The sequence below is a fragment of the Arctopsyche grandis genome, chromosome 9 (genome assembly GCF_051622035.1).
Source record: "Arctopsyche grandis isolate Sample6627 chromosome 9, ASM5162203v2, whole genome shotgun sequence".
Lineage (NCBI taxonomy): Eukaryota > Metazoa > Arthropoda > Insecta > Trichoptera > Hydropsychidae > Arctopsyche > Arctopsyche grandis.
Window position 1 is genome coordinate 24794731 of NC_135363.1, and position 18830 is coordinate 24813560.

An 18830-nucleotide genomic window follows, 5' to 3' on the forward strand; every position below is an offset into this window, starting at 1 on the left:
TAATATGGCGAGCCGTGCCTAGCATAGTTCTCTTGGCCCGAGATTCCGGTTCATTAGGAGGTCATGGGGTCCCATGAACCCCAGGAGACCCTAGTTGGCCGACTGGGATTTCGAGGGGTTGCCAATCAATCGATTTTATACGCCTTTGTTCTGTATAAAATTAATTACGATTATATTTACAAAGTCATTCGAGGATTGTCACGGCTTTAAATGTTTACACTGTACTAAAAATACTGACAGACTAATTTTTCAATACAAATAATAACACATGGCTATTTATGACTTATGTAGGGTCATGATTAATATTTTTTTATAGTATAATAACAACATGAAAATTTTGTTACTTACGTGTTAAGCTCCAGGTCAAGGCGAAATTTGTGGTTGAAGGCCTTAATGAGTAATGATGTGCGATGAAAATGTTTCCCAGTCTGAAATTAAATTAAAAACAATTTGTTATTATTATAATATATGTATAAGCGACGTATTTAAACTAATGTATTGTGTAACGTTTGACTTTTTATTAATATAATAATTTGAACAACAGCGATTTTCAACCGCTTTATTTAGAAGAAATATATCTATTTCGTACAAAATAAAATATACATATGTATGTACACACATTTGCACAAGAATACTAATCTGAAATGGCTATGTAGAGTCCCCAAATAACATTCCGTTCGTAGATATTACTTAAAAAACTAACCAGGAGGATATTTGACAGAATCACCAAACTGTTGTACTAACTACATACATATACATAAGTCATACTAAAACCTGTGAGAATGTAATTTATAATGAATTTAAATAATTATAATGAATTAAAATAACTAACTGAATTTAGACTCATTCCAAAAAGTCCATCAAATCAGCATATTCATTGCCACAACTAATCAATCTAGGATAGCAGAGTGGAGATGATAATTAAGATAAGAATTACGTACTATCATTTACAAACAGCCGTAGAGATCAAGTAAAGTAAAGGGGAAATTTTGTTTGGAAAACAGATTAAAATATAGAAGGACAATCAACAAGAGAATCGATAATTATGTAGAAAAAAAATCTTTTTATTAGTTCTAAATAAAAAATTTAAATAAAATATAATCTTAGAATTTTTTTTTATATGACCAAATATAAAAGCTTGGAGTGTACATATTATTTTATCTTTAAATCATGTCTGTACACCCAAGTACAAGTTTATATTAAATGAGAATGAAAAATGTAGCTGTTATAATTGTTTGACTGTTTAGCCTGTGAGTTGTGCAGGGGTAGTAGAAAGACGTATTTAGATAGCTAGTTGTCCTTACTTCAATCTAACATAAGATTGTGATGTAACATTTAACGATTTCATTAATGATTAAACTCGTCTAGCTTTATGTAGGAGACATTAATTTATTTCAATGTAAGCTAGCAAGATGTCAAAGCGATATAAAAAAAAATGCATACAGAAATTATGTAGTATATTTAATGAAATGTATAAAGCATATTTATAAATAGTGCTTAAAATAAGATTATTTGACAAAAATATTTCTTAAAAGCCTAAGTGTTTACACATTTTCTCAATAGGTGTGTTTATATGAAATAGTTATCTGCATATTTTATGTATTATATATGTACATATATGTATACATATGTACATACATATGTTTATGTATACCGTTCATGCATAACGGTTGACCGGTTCGGCGTTGGTAAACTTTTACGAAAGTTAACCGCTCTTAGCTTCCAGATAGATAGATCACTGTGTCAATATTGTTATTTAGCCGGCCGTTTCCAAATTTGTCTACCCTCTCTCTATGACGCTACCCTTTGATGGGGTTATTATGGGACAGTTTTCAAAGGGGAGGTCTTAGCAAACGAACCTTGGCTAACCCGATTAAAGGAGTCGAAGTTGCGAACCTAACGACGAGATGGCGTAAAAACTGTATGGGTCTCACGGTACATTGTATATAATGGAGTATTAATAATAAAATATGACCGATTTATCGCGTTGACATATTTGTCATATAAAAAAAGAAATGTGATTGATGATATTTACCGTGGAGATTCGTCGTCATATATCACTTGACCGAACGTTTTTTTCCCTTTGCAAATGACGCTAAAAAGCTCGCATTTCCTTTCAATTCCGTGTCAATCTAAAAATGCTTTCGGAAGAAAAATGGACTTTTCGAAATCTAGACGAAAATTTTTAATTTGACGCATATAAATGATCATGATCTTTCAAGAAAAAAATCACACTTCGATAGTTTTTGTATAAATGTAATACATATTGCATCATTAGAGAGTAATTGAGAAAACTCATTGTTTGACAATGAACATCATTATTCTATTTAAGGTTCGTTTATACCAGCACAGCTCAAGCCGGCAACTGCACGGAAACAGCAGTACGAAAAATATTCTTTAGTATATTAAGTATATTCTTTAGGACATATGTATGTATTTATATGTTCCGTAATTTGTAGTATGTGAAACGAAACTTTGCGTATACGAAACTTTGCCTTGTAATCGTCCAAAAGGAGCATGAACCTTAGAGCTTGATACAAAGCAGCACAGCACTGCACGGAAAATACTAGTTCTGTTTACACTATACAGTGACGTACGTTTTGACACGTTCAGACAAGTGCAAGGCGAAATCGGCTTAAATTTACATTACAGATCGCGAAGATAGGGCGCAAAATTGCTTAGGTCGTATCGTTGATACGGCCGAGAATATTCATATGCAAATGTGCACTTTTTTAACTACTATGGTGTCACGTCGTGCGTGAATATTTCCACAGTGTCAAAAAAGTGGTTTTGCTTGATACGTTATGGTGATATGTTCTGCTGTATAGTATGAATAGATTTTGTCGGCTATAGCTGTTACTTGTTGTTACGTCTACGTCACGTTAAATATGAATATGTCCATATAAATTGTATCAAAGAACACTTTTCGTGCTGCTAGTAATGTGCAATTGTCGGTACGTGCTGTGGTAGTATGAATAGATCTGAAAGCGTATTTTAAATCAAAATTCGTATTAATAAAAAACGCGTTTTTCTTTCTATAATAGAACTCATAAAAAGATCTCAATGTTTAAGATTTTTTTGGCTAGTTCAGTTCGAATGTGCACGTATTTACTTGCTCAATAGAATTCAAAATACGACTTCGTGTAGTGAAATTAATGTGAAAAAATTATGAATTTTAACTTAAAACATAGATAAAGTAAAAACATATCAATTTTTTTCTTTAGCCAACCTGGAAATATTAATGGCGTAAAAGCTTTTTATTGCAATAAGATTTTATTTCAATTGAACATGTACACTTGCCTTTATAGATCGATCCACAGCAACGAGTGTACTAATACATATACAACACAACAATACAATTAATAAGCATATTTATACAATGCTTATTCATACAAACATCATCCACAGTGACATCTAGCAGTTGTTATTGTAGAAATGTTAGCAGCATTTATTATACCTATAAAAAAAGACGAACAACAAGACGCTGAATAACTTGAGATTTGCAAGAGAGGAATGCCAGTTGACAGGAATCGTTTCAATTAAAATCAGAAAAATTGGCAAAATCTCAAAGCAAACGATCGACCTGGAGTCAAAAACCAAGGTCTGACCAACAGCTGCTAGTGAGAATCGAACCATGACCAAAAACCGTGCTCAAAAGCATAATATGCTAATCAAAACCTATTCCACGCTGCTGGTTGTATAAAATAAAATCTCAAGGAACCTTTAATTGAAAGACAACCAAGTGGCATAAAAATATATGTAGATACATACATTATTATTATTAATTATTATTATTATTATTATTATTTATTATTATTAATTATTATTTATTATTATTAGACTTATTTATTATTATTTATTTATTATAATTATTATTATTATTATTTATTATTATTATTATTTATTATCAGTAATATTTATATATTTACTTATGTATTTATTTATTTATTTTTTGTTTACTATTTTTCAATATTTTTTTTTTATTATCTATATATTATTTATATGGGCGTTGGGGATTGCACTATTCTCCTCATCGTCTGGAATAAAAGCTATTATTATTATTATTATTATATGTATGTAATTTATTGCAAGCTTTAAAAAGCTGTGTTGATTAAGTGCGTCTGGTTGAAATAGCTCCATTGCATATAAAATAACATTTGTACGAAAGCATTAAGACGAGAGTACTTAAATATATATAAAACTAAACATCGCTGACAGCAATATGTATTGTTGAAATTCACAAGTAATAGTTGTAGTAGTGAAAGTTAGCGTGTTTTTCCGACTTCCATTAGACCGGACGACCGGAAGTAAACGCTGAAAACGTAACTTATTTTCACAGTCTCGCTTGTCGGCGTACTTTTTCCGAAAGCGTGCAAGTGCATCGTAAATATCCGACGGTTTTCCCGAGACTAAGTGAAACCGAGATGTTTACGAATGACGAAACGGTCGTAAAACGCGATCACGTTGAAGACGTACCCCGAGCCATTCGAAAATATGATATACTTACATGTAATGTATGGCTGAACGAGTATCGGAAAAAATCAGTGTAAATATCCAAATGTACATATACAGTATATTTGGTTGAATTTGTAGATTGCAATTTTCTTGCATTTAACGCTTCGTTAGGCTCGCACCTTTCCCGCTCCCCTCTCTCTACAGCGTTACCGTTTTATTCCATGACCGGGGGCAAAGCGAAATTTAATTCAATTTTATTTGCCGATTAATGCTTACAAATGTACATATGTACATATAAATACGTACAAGTACCTACTCGCTATTGGCAGTTGGAAAACAAGGTTCAAAGAATTTTTTTCGTAAACGTTTTGTAGGAAAGCGTATATCAAATAAAATAAAATTTTAATATGCATTTGAATAAACAAAAAGTCAGAAGTATTACAGTTTGTTTATAAAGGTAATAAACATTTGAATATTTAATTTTAATTTTCTACGTATATTTAATTTTCTTATAAGATAGCTCAATAAAAAATTGCATATATATATATATATATATATATATATATATATATATATATATATATATATATATATATATATATATATATATATATATATATATATATATATATATATATATATATATATATATATATATATATATATATATATATATATATATATATGTATGTATACATTTATCTACCATGAAATGTATAGCAAAATGTTTTAAATATGTTAAAGTAATATGTAATTTAACAAATAGTATTTGATTTATTTTGCCCATTCAATCACTTTACAAATTCAACAGGAAGAAATTGAAGAGACAGTTATTGTTGGGGCTGTATTTTGATGGATTTTAAAATAAGCTGTCAGATTAGCCAAAACCATGTCCACTAAGATCTTCTGAACATGTTATTGTTTCAATGTATTATTTTTGAGATAGTAGGTATGCATATAATGCATACAGTGCACTAGGTTTTAATTTTCTTGAGTCACGACGTATTTTGAGGAAAAATTTTTATAAATTACTGGGTGGTTTGGTGAGCAGTCCTCAAATTTTTGCAGAATTGAGCTTCATTTTTCCCAGCCAACTCAGATACATTAAATACTGCAATGTATTCTCCTCACCTGGGGCACGTACCAATTTGATGGTTTCGTCGCCTGTTACCAGGGGTATCAAACTTCTCATCCAGATTTTTATCGACTTTTTTAATCTAAAATATACTGATATGGTTGATGGATTTGTTTGATGGGTTTGGTGGATGGATTTGAGATCATACCATGTTTTTTTATTGTATTTGTTTTATATTTTTCTGATTGAATACTATTTTTTTAGCCATAGTGACGACTTGGAAATACACTGTAATGTCATTTTGTCAAAATTTCAATAAATAAATAAATACCGAAGACATTATTTAGTTGATGGAGGAAGTAGCAGATCCACAAAATGTTGAACCAAATAGTTTTACTTTTGCTGGAGACGAATTTAATTCCATTATTAAAGATCTCTACAGTATGATATGAAACTACTTAATTGTTTTAATTTTTTTAACAAAATGACGAAACATAAAGAGGACTTCTAAGTAAAAAAAATAATTAATAACAAAACTTTCATAGAGAAATTTTTTAGTATCGTATTTTGTTCAATTCGAATAATATGTGATACCAAAAGGAGGTTTATATTATACCAAGGGTTGAAAGATTTAGAGAACGAAGGAGATAGAAAGAGGAACGGGAATGGAATCGTACAGTATTTGCACCGTAGGAAGTCGGTATTTAAGTTGGGCTAATTTTCACCTGTTCTGTTTGTTTCTACGGTCCTTGCGAAGCCTGTGAGTCGTTTCGTCGAAAATTACCAAGGCCAAAAAAGTGGAGATAACGCGGCCATGACTAATATTTGTGCTGAAAGTTAATTACTGAATGTGATGAGCTTGCAGGATACGCACTGCGAACTAAGTGTTCAAGGAGAATCGGCGACTTGCCTTTGACTTTTAGTCGACCTCTACATTTATTTAAATATATAAAGAAAGTTATGTTTTAAAGTAAGAAGTTGAGAATGATCGATGAATGGAATAAAACAATGTTTTAACTATCATTTTTTTAACCTAGCATACTAAAAAAATGTAGATAAAAGCTCTTTCACATACAGTTCTTTTGTTGAACTTTCGTAGTAATGAAATGTATTCTTCATTTTAAAAGCGACTCGTCCTATTCTTTTCAATGTCAAAGCTCCATTGTTTCAATAAGATTTACAGCAAAAATATTACTGTTGGCCGTTTTAGATGTACCCGAGTACGTTCAGGACAATAAAGTTATTTTCGTCGTCTGAACATAATCAGATACCATGAGTGAGTTTTTCGTTTGAATATTTTGGAAAAGTGCATAGTTTCAACGTTTGCGCGTTTCTTATCGATTCGCATATATCACATGTAGTCGGCGAAAGCACTGCTGAAGTTTCACTCGAATTGGAAAATGCTGGAAATTGTTTTTCGTTTCAGCTAGTATGCGGATTCACTCTCCGAGTGATTCAAAAAGTAATTTATTTTGAAAATGCCTCGCTTTGAATTTTAATCTTTCATTAAACTTGTAAGATAGATGGCAAAGGGTTCATTCGTAGAATACATCTCAAATTAAAAACCATTAACAAGCAAAAGTTAGAAATATGTTTGTATGCATAAACGGAACAAATTTATTTGTCACATATGTACATATTTTCAGACGTATCATTTTAATTGAATTGGAGTAATGGAAATAAAACCTTTTGGATTAGCTCGTTTACAAAGTTAGTCAAACCACGAAGGTAAATCGTTGACTGAAGTAGTGGTGTAAGTTGGAGAAAGTTTCCGACTTCCAAGCTTTGACGGCTGACCAGGTTCGTTAGCCGTTTTGCTGATGTATTCATTTTGCAGAGTGAAAAAGGTTAAAAAAAGTTTATTAACGGAAATTCGATGCGAAAGTTCGAAAAAAATCACAGAAAAAATGTGCATAATTTCTCAGATAAGTTATCTTAATATATATTTCAATAACTTTATTACAGCAAAATATAGCTAATTTATATTTTATATAATCTAATAAATATACATATATGCATTGGTATTGAAATTTGAAGGATTGTTATATGTATTGTGTGAATAATACATCGAATGTAAAAGTATTACTATAAATGTATGTACATATGTACATACATACATATATGGAGATAAATCAAAATATAAACTTATGCTTCAGTATTTATCCTCATAAAACTGACTTTCCGGTCAAATTTATGGTTGTAAAATGTATCGAACCGTGAAGCCAAATGCATTCGTAATTGACTGTTGAATGCACTTTGAGTCATCTAATTGAACAAATATACAAGTACATATGTATGTATGCACATATAAATAAACTACGGCAAACATTCATATATGTATATGTAAATGCGTAATTTATATTATATAAATTCATAATGGAAAATAAAGTCCAATAGAATATTTGAAACACAATATTATTCCATTTTAAATTCAATGAAAGAATAAGTATTTATGATAGTAATGGACCATGCGGACCATTGTGAATGTGAATTTTTGTATTAAATAAAAAAAAAAGTATGTAGAATTGGAAATCATTTTCCCCGCCTTTTCTTACAATGAAAAAGGTTATCGGAATATACTTGAAGCGAAAGCACATTTCAATATTTACACGAACCGTTTTTAATCCTGTCGTTGCAATCACGTCGAGGGGGATAGATAGAACACACACACTCACTCACACATACATACATATATACATACATACGTAATGGACTTGAAATCTGAACGGGAGCAAAAAGGGACTTTTATTTATCGCAAAAAAGGAAAGAAAACTTCATCCGGCTGGCAGCTATATATTTTCCAATAATGCGGTAAGATCGGTGAGCACTGTTACACACGAACTTAATTCCAGTCTCACGGTCAAATGTAATTTAAGTTTGGCGAGTGTTGACACGAAGGCTGCTCAAACAGGACCGGATCGACGACCGACTTAAAAAAAATGAAATAAAATTCACCCTCGACGACCTCAAAGCGTTTTTTTCCCACACCCTCGGCCTCTGTGTAGATTTTGGTCGCCCTTTGAAAATGTGTGTATTTTTTTAATTTTTCTTTTCGACTTTCGTGTTCAAAATTCGAATCACCGCTTAATTCCGTTAGGCGCTAAGCAAATTGGCCGCGAAAGTGTGACGGAGGATTCGCCTTTGTAAAAAGGAAAATAAATGGAGATAATTCGATTCGTTTCTGGGTCGTTTCCAACATTTTCGAACGGAAGCAATTCTTTATTAATCGCGAAGCGCGAAAATAAATTAAATTACGTCGCATACATAAGCATAATTCAAATCTACTATGTATATAAAAATCGTACATCATTTTCGGCAAAAATATATATACATTTGCAAAAATATACAATAAAAATTATTTACAAAGTTTCGAAAATGTTGAATGGTGTATAAAAATGGATGTTTTCACACATTCATAAATAATTCCGTTTAAAGTCTTCCAAAAAGTTTTGACGTCATCTAATATATTAAATCAAAACTTAAATAATATACTATGTATCTTATCAAAGTTTTCAAATAACCTCCTATCACTTAAAATAAAACTAAGAATAGCCTTGTAAAAACCGTTATCTGAGAGGTCATATTCTTACATTATAAAAAGTTTTTTCTTTTTATATAAAAAATTGGAGACTCCTTATTTTCGAATTTCGAATCAGTGGCTTAATATACTTAATTAATTAGTAATTTATAGTAATCTAAACCTCTTCAAAAATAAATTTGACGATTTCCTAAAATTTATAATGCATTTTGCAGTTCTTATTTTTAGGTTTATTTCTATTGTATCATTTATTTAAATTGCATTCCTTTAAAGAGTTTTGGTTTTCGGTTTTGTTTTATTTTAATTCTTGTTTTTGTCTTATATTTTTTAGTTATTATAATTGAAAAACCCATTGATCTATCAACTATGCCGTCCATTCCAAATATTTTTAAATAAATATCATATAACTATTATGTAGTTGTGCATTTTTGAATGTGTGAGATACAAATATTTCAGTTTGAAATGGTATTATTATTTTATAATATGTTTTAAAATAGCACGAAAAAACAATCAGAAATTACTATATTAAGACACTTTGTAAAATGAGAGATATCTTTGATTGGCTCGCCAAGCTCTATTTATTAACTTGTGAAACTTTACGACCGTCCAATGTGTCAAATCGTCCAAGAGAATGTCGTCGCAATAAAAACTGCTCAAGTTTAAAATGAAACCGGAAAAATAAAAAAGAAAATCCTAAACGAAAAAGAAAATCGAAACCACCAACAAGGAGCAGCCAGCGCTAGAGAAAAAGCCACTAAAGAGAACAGTGGAATAAAAACTTTGTTCTATTCGGAAGAACTAATAGAGCATTTTTCTTTACGACCGACCGGCGCACAAGAAAAACTATTCGTCATGGTGAAAAATTGCCAAAGTGAATATTCAAAAGTTAACGAGTCCATTTACAAAGTTGCAATTCGTAAAGAGAATCATAAAACACATGTTAATAAAAGTTAATTGAATGCTAAGTGAATTGATAGTACCAAAAATGTATATATGTAGGTAATATACACACACATAATGCACGCAACAGATAAATATTGTATTTCAAAATGTCGTGTTACAGGTCGATTATCTTTTTAGAATATATAAAGATAACGTATCTATAGAACGCATTCGTTAATTTTTCAAGAGTGGAAATCTGTTCGTTGAATTATGGCAAATTATTTTATGAACAGGTTTTCCTCACGCTATCCACATAACGATGTAATAAGGGAGATAAACCTAAATATTCTCAAAATAAACACCATTCATAGCAGACCATCGATATAATGGAATGTTAATTTGAGTAATTTATAAAACAGATTATTTTTATTTGAAGTTAAATCTTCCACTTTTTTTAAATTAATTTTTTCATTATATTATCTTACTGAGGTTGTGATTCAAATGTTTTTTCAGAAAAATCTATTTTGGGTACGTTCTTTTGATCATTTTTCACCAAATGAATCTACCTAGACTTTTAGAGCTACCCCATTAGTCTTTATTCTTAGAGACAGCATACAAAATTTTCTTCAGAAGGTTTCTATCACTCTTCCGTAGAATGGATTCGTATCCTGATTAATTGTGTCTTCCAATGAAGAGGGTTAAGGTCTAGACTCATCATTGAAATTTAACCAGCCTCTCGGTTATCAGTCATGATGTATGCAAATATAATTCTTGAGTAATCAATGTTGTGTTCTAAAGAAGATATAACACAAGAGAAAGCTCATTTGTAGATATATTTAGCTATAAAAATGTTATCAAAAATATTTAATCACCGAAATGAGCTGCCATTAGCTCAATGAGGCATACATTCACATCGTCGTATTAAAGACGAGAAATGATGAAATCCTTTGATCAAAACGAAATCTTATAAGACACTACATACATACATATAAATCCAATATGGATGTGTTTTTCAGCTTTTGTGCACGCACGTTCAGTAATCAAAAGGACCGTTTCACGTGTCGAACAGATTCGGTAATATATCGGAGGTCCGCCGCCCCCCTTTCCGCCTTCATTTCAGTGATCAGCACTGGATAATACATGGAAGGCCGACTCTGGGGCCTTTTAATTAGTGAAAGTAGCCCCGGCTATTTATCAGTGTCATCGTGGCTCGCTGGCAACTGCTTTATCGATGAATAGCCCGCGGACCAAGCTTCCTTTTGGCCCAGCCAGTGGACGGCCCTGGACAAAACCGCCGCCTACGGCCGCCTTCCCATTTCGTAGGTCCGCGCCTCGTTTAATCATACATAATTCACCGGTGGGTGGGGATGGATACTATTTTTAGAAAACCGAGAGGTAAATAGTCAATACGCTTATATTTTCGCACTGTAGGTCGTTTTGCACGGTTTGCTTCTAGCATTTGCTGTGTTTTATTGTAATTTTCAACGCTACTATGTCGTACAATGTATGTAAGAATAAGAAAAATGCTGCTTTGTGATCATTAGTTTACGAAATTTGATTTGCATTGTATGAAAAATTTATTGTAGAATCATATATGGTTCGGTGGATTTGTTTACGTTTAGCACCGAGAGGTTCCGGGCTCGATCCCGTGCTAATCTTTAATAATGCTGTCGGACTTGGATATTTGTGACTCCAAGTCGATCGTTTCCTATCAGAGTTTGCCAATTTATCTGATTTTCATTGAAATGGTTCCAAAAAATTGGCAAAAATCATCCTACCCGCTATGTCACAAATATCTGAATTTGATCTACATATGTACAATATGTAAAAAATTATGTACAAGTCTAGAGTTATAGATGTCTCAATAGATTAATTAATCGTTTATTTCGTGTTCTTCAGCCTCTCAAAATACAGCGATTTATGTAATAAAAATGCTTCAATGTTTGTAATTAATTGTCTAGGAAGGCGCATTGGGGTCTACCTGTTAGGCCTTCCCGGTATATCTATGTAAATAATAAAAAATATATATTGTAAGATATATCGATCGATGCGTAAATTTTTCGAAAGCAAGCAAGTATATCTAAGCGGAGAATAAAAAACGCTAAAAAAAGCTTTTGAAAATGCTCATTGTGGAGGATTTAATGTATTGTTATCAGCGTGGGATTTCAATGTAAAATAACTTTATGCGGTATTTTTCGGCATTTATATATACCTTACCATACCTTCTTTTACGGGAAAAAAAATCTAATTTCTACGAAACTTTATAATATCCCGTACTTGTACCGTAATTTCCTGTGTTTGAATATTTGGGTTTGGCATCTTTTTCAATAAGCATGTTGAAACATGCAAGCCACACTTGGGTTATCGGGCGTACTTTTATTTTTAATACCAATTAATTAAAAATAAACAATACTGGAAATACCGGTACTACCGGTATCACCATTTAATTTTCTTTTGGTTATTTAGATATTGAAAATTTCATAATTTTTCAAGCTCCAATTATTTGTAAGATCTTGAATCTTTTTATTAGCAATTGGATTATGATTCAATATTTTAGCGTCCTCGGTTTGTTATATTTTATTAAATTTTAAAATTCTGAATCGTATCCAAAACATAATTTGCATGATATCAGAGTTCTAATGTTAAAGTGAAAGACATTAATATGTATGTTCTCAGAATTATAATAAAATTTCAAGCATGCCATAGACAAAATATTAAAAAAACGCCAAAAAATATTACAATACTGTTAGTATATACAATCATATATATATACATATCGTACCTAAAGTAGTGACCATATACGGAAAAGTAATTAAAACGGATACGATCCACTCAGCACAAAGCAAGAACTTGGCAAAAATGTAATAACGAGCGCCTAACGAAATCGTGTCTCACGTGACATACATTTTCATGCGAAAATAGAGCTTTTCACCTCCACCCCAGCCCACCTTCCCACCCACCAGAGGACCGACCCTCCACTCACCCGCCTTGACGTAATTGTACGTAGAGCCGAAAACGAAATGTGTAGTTATTCTTTCGCCGAAGATAATTACGTTTCCTGGGCGAGCGGATGAAGGTGTGGAGCTCTCCAACGGCTCAAGTGGGACCGGGGAAAAGGAAAAGCTCGAAAGGGTGCCGGGGAAGGGAAAGCGTAGTCCGAAGCGTAAAAACTTTTCTTTTGTCGCTCAGAATCTGGTTGCGCGTACAATTTCGGCTTAAAGCCACCTTTGTCCGCGCAAAGTGCCTTTGTGAGCAGAGCTTCCGCGGACCGCCACTTTATGCAGGCTTTCTTATACACCTCTCCAGACCCCATCTCATCCTCCCTCACCTGACTAATTTCAATTTCAAAAACGAACTTCTCAGGTAAGCTCGGACGGATGGAGAGAAATTCAATCATTTCCATCCGGGCGTCGCCGAAACAATATTAGGCGAGGTACTATGCAAAACCGCACAGATTTATTCATTCGTATATTATTATACGGGCTGATGCACAGTTTTACTACCGGGCTCGATCCCGTGCTTATTTTCAATACTGCTGGTCGGATTTCGATATTTGTTACTCTAAGTCAATTGTTTGCCATCAGATTTTGCCAATTTATCTGATTCCATTGTTGAAACAGTTCCTTCATCAAATTGGAAAAAATCATTCTACCCGCGATGTCACAAATATCTAAATTTGATTTATGTACAATATGTAAAAAATTATGTACAAGTCTAAATCCATAGATGTGTCTATGGATTAATTCATTAATTAATTAATTTCATGTTCTTCAGCCTCTAGAAATACATCGATTTATGTAATAAAAATGCTGCAATGGTTGTGAGGCTTTCCTGGTATATATCTATGTGAAATAAAATAATATAAAATATGTGGCGGACGGGTCAATCTGTCGTGTCAAAGAGACATGGGGAGTGAGGGGGGTGTGGGGGGAAGTGAGGGGGGGTGTGGAGCATCTGACATGTGTGACGTCAGCGTCACATGCACTGCGCGGGAGCGTACACAGACACACTACACAAATCCACGAATACACACATTCATTATTTCGAATGGGTGAAAGGTTTGGATCGTTGAGCGTGTAATGAGCGCAATTAACTTTTTACGATTAATACGTGCGCGCGTGCCTATTTATATTTATATATAATATATAACTTTATTTTAATTCGTGTATCAATTCCTTTCCGAAACCACCCGTTGAAATCAACGGGCACAACACTAGTCTATGATAACAGTTGAAACAAAGAAATAGTGTACTCAAAGCAATGCTATTAGCGATGAAGACTTAAAATGATAACGTATCTGTGCAAGGTTGTAATAAAGTAATGAAAAATAATACGGATATATCGTTTTTCATTTTATTTGTGTCCAAGTTAGTTTATCTATAAAACTTTGTCACTTTTCAATTTCGTGTTTGAAGCTTTTGCCTTCGTCTCTTATAGTCGCTTGCTTTAAAAACACGTGAACCAAAGTTTGGACGTTTGCTTTCTCGCCACTATAAGTGGTTTCTTTTACGAACTTCGTTTCAACGCGTAGAGTGCACTTAGCGCAATTGTAAGACATGTTCTCGAGTAGCTTCGTAGAAAAAGTTCATATCTGTGATGAAACATGTGACATATCTTAAATGTATTAAGTATACTCAACGATAAGTACATAAGATATATACGTATATGTATATATATATATATATATATATATATATATATATATATATATATATATATATATATATATATTTATATATATATATATATATATATATATATATATATATATATATATATATATATATTTATTATTATTATTGACGTGTGTAGTGTTGTCACTCTTTACCATGTTTTCAATCACGGATTCAACCAGGAATGGTAGCTCCAGGATCCTGGAATTATGCACTTGCATTTTGAGTGCCCTTGGTCCCGACCCTAAGCGGAACTGCTTGTCTGCGGATTCGATTCGCATGATCATAACCTGTACAATGGAGATACAAACCCTTGCAGTATCGGTCAGTGAGCACTACCTGGAGACTTTTGAGTCCAAACTCGACCTACTGCTTCAAGAGATGTCTGAGGTGAAGCATCATAAGAAGAGCACATCAGTTGCGATAAAAAGCGCAGATTTGAATGCGACGTTGAACCTACCCACTACGTCACATGTTCCTGTACGTGGGTCCGCGTCATCTACTCGCCAAGTATCTGACGATGTCATTGATATCGATGCGTTGCAGAGTGGCCAAATGAGTCGACGTGCATCGGTGACGTCACCTAACAACTGTCAACTGTCAACAATAACAACAACACCATCTTTAACGAAACAGCCATTATTGTATTCATCTGTAGCTGCCTCCAGTCCTCCTTCAGTGGCCGCTGCGGCTGCTCAATCTAATGCCTCACCATTGAAGGTCTCCACTGGCTCTAGTTCTGTGCATCCGATTACGCCCAGCAGAACTCGTAAATACATTGTTGGTTCTGCTAAATATGATAGCCTAGTTTCGTCCCAGAGGAACAGGTATTTACATATTTTTTGTCTGGATGTTCATACCACGGATATCAAAATAATAAATTATATGAAGAAGAATGGAGTAAAAGACATCCAGGTTGAAAAAATACCCACCAGGGAAAATTATGTATCATACAAAGTGAAAGTACCTGAAGATAAGTTGCAAGAAACACTTAAACCAGATTTCTGGCCTGCTGGTGTTGGAGTAGATAAGTGGCGATTTCGAGGTAGAGTGGCATCCTCTAAAGATGCCAAAAAGAGTCAGAAACGCCGATTCAAAGTATATCTCTATTTGCTATCAGAATGTAAGAGGTCTTGCTACGAAGACGATTGAATTTTACAATTCCGTACAGACCTATGACTTTGATCTGGTAGCGCTCACAGAGTCGTGGCTTAGTGACTCTTTGTGTAATGAAGCTCTAGAATTTGAATGTTTCATTTTGTATGTATGTGTTGTTTATTTTCCACCAAACATATCAGACGATGAAGTGACAATGTTTTTTGATAAGATGTATGAATTGAATGATCGATTGATGAAGAAGAGAATGTTGATCTTGGGGGATTTCAATAGCAGTTCGCTGAAATGTATGAATTAAAATGTGGTATTGATGTCTGTGTTATATAATTTAAAACAATTAAATGACGTTGTTAATAAATTTGATAGTAGACTGGATTTGATATTTACTAACAGCGATAATTGTCACAATGTAGTAAACGATGAAGTTCAATTTGTGGCCATAGACAACTATCAGCCGGCCTTAATCTGTTTACTGCCTAGACTTTCAGGAATTAATTTCAGGATTAAGACTTAATCATATATTTTTTTTATTTTTCCCATAACAAGGACTATTGCAACTACCATTTAATTTTTTTCCAGATCAAAATTCATTACTTTTTTTCAAACTTTTAGTGTTGCCATCACTACAAACCGAATTTCGTTATCAACAAATAAATTCAAATCAACACTAAATAAAATTTATTTTATTCTAGCTGGCAATGAATTTCATGCCTCATTTGCCATGGGGTACTCCCGAAAAAAATTCATTCGGTGGGTTGCAGGTGTAGTCAACCATTTGGTGCCTTATCGATATCATTGCATATACTAAAAAATAAAACTTATTCATTTATTCAAATATAATTTTGTATTTTTATTTGTTCAAAAATTTATACATAAATACCCTACAAAGCAAGAGAAAAAAAATGGTCTACAATAGTGAACCATTTTTTGTGCATAAAATCCACCTATATCTGATAATTACATGTAAACAATACACTTCAAAGAAGTTTCAAAATGACCACTTTTATTTTTTCAAGGGTTGTCTTAAAATACATTTTAATTTTTTCCAATTATTTCGTAAAATCAATGGTTGATGACACCACCCAAAGGACATTTACGAACTCTAAAACACACACATTACGATCACATTTTACAATTTTATCCTAAAAACCATTGAAATCTACAGGAAAATGACTCTTATGGATCATTGGATCATGGATTGGATCGGATCATGAATTGGATCGGATCATGAATCCACTTATTTTCGTGTGTGTATAAATTTGGTGTGATATGGCCACATTTATCTCTCAGTTTTTGTATGGAACCCGAAACTTCGAAGGTAAAGTCGATTTCTACATTTATTTGACATCCCAATGTGGTTGTATTATATATTTTGGCTAAGGATAGATGTCACTACAATATTAAACTTATCTTCTTCGGATCTTCTTCCTGATTTCGTTTTAAAAGGATGTGAGGGAGGTCTCATGGATCCTCTCAAATATCTTTTTAATTTTTCTATGAAATCGTGTCTTTTCCCTGAAACGTGGAAATGTGCCAAAGTAACTCCAATTTTCAAAAAAGGTGATAAACTTTTAGTAGAAAACTATAGACCTATTTCGGTTCTTTCTGCGCCTGCAAAGGTATTTGAAATTATTCTTCATAGGTCTATAGTCAGTCAATGTCATCAATTTCTAATTGATCAAACGCATGGATTTTATCCTACTCGCTCAATTGTATCAAATTAAAGTAATTGGTCAATCTCTCGATTCTTCGCTGCAAGTGGACGCAATTTACACTGATTTTGAAAAGGCTTTTCCAATTTTGGGCTTTGAACCCTCTAAATGTGAATAAATTCACATTCAGAGGGTTCAAATAGATTTAATTTAAGTTTGTGTACTATAAAATTTTTTCCCATTTCAATCAATCGATTAGCATACAAACTAGGCATCTGAAATCAAAAGGTTCGAATCGACACGGAAAAAATGAATACCCAAGCGTTATACGAAACGGAATTCCCTTCAACCTGTTTAACCCCCTAACCCCCAACAGCCCGAGTATCGGCAGGCCGATCTTCTCATCCGAATAGCGACACCGTTTGGCGAATTAGTCGCGTGATTTATGCGTATTTAGGCCGCCTAATAAATTTATACGCTGCCATCGAAAGTGCCTCCCGCGCCGACAGTGTGAAGGAAATGTCAAAGTTTTCCTTCGGCAATTTTTTCATTCGCTTATCAGCGTCGGATTACCGGAGAAAAATGCTCCTGAAAGACATACACAGTCACAAAAAGTACATTACGCAAAGTGGCGCATTAATCTTGCGAGCGCGCGCGCGCGTCTTATTTATTGTTCAATACGCGTTTATTTGACGCGCGCTCATCGCTCAGTAGCACGCGCTCACTCTTTCCCCTTTCTCATTCCTCTCTATGTCCCGAGTCCTCTCTCTTTGGAGGCTGGTAAATGGGGCGTGATGATCCGCCGTTCTAATAAGAGAACTCGAGTGTGGGAAAAAAAGCGTTAAGACGCTGCGACGATGATAAAAACGCGTGAGCGATCACTGTCGAAAGCTGCGAAGACGTGGCATATATGTTTGGATCGCTTGCATATCGTCTTTGGGCCAAATTATTAGATTTTTTTATACATTTCTCATGATAAGAATACACCTAGAGACACAGTTGGTAAAATATAAAAAAAAAATGACGTTAAAGCATGAATTGATATGAGACATTGGTCATTTGTGGATATAAGCATTTTGTATGATGAGGTGTCTTACATATATACTTTGATTTTGAAATAAAAAAAAATTAGGAAGATTTTATGTATATATGTAGAAGTAATCGAATGTGATAAAATTACATATAATAAATTTAAGATGATTAATCAATTGGAGTATGTACAGCTTTACTATCAAAAGAGAAAATACAGCTAGCAAAGACACGCGTATACGGTAGTTTTTTTTAACTTACATACATTTAAGCTAAAAAAATATTTTTAATGTTTGCTCAATTCAAATAAAAATATGCTCTTATCTTAAGAATTTTGTACAAAATATGTATGATATCATTATAACAAAACTTGAAAAATGTAGAAATTGCTATTAAGACGATTTTAGCAT

General features: G+C 33.1%; 1 protein-coding gene across 1 annotated transcript in view; it reads right to left on the bottom strand.

Annotated features, from left to right (window-relative positions):
• mmd (disintegrin and metalloproteinase domain-containing protein mind-meld) overlaps positions 1–18830 on the bottom strand; it is a 214365-nt gene that overhangs the window by 105918 nt on the left and 89617 nt on the right. The window contains exon 7 of the mRNA XM_077438806.1: positions 349–428. Within this exon, the coding sequence (XP_077294932.1) occupies positions 349–428 (80 nt within the window). The remainder of the gene's footprint in view (positions 1–348; positions 429–18830) is intronic.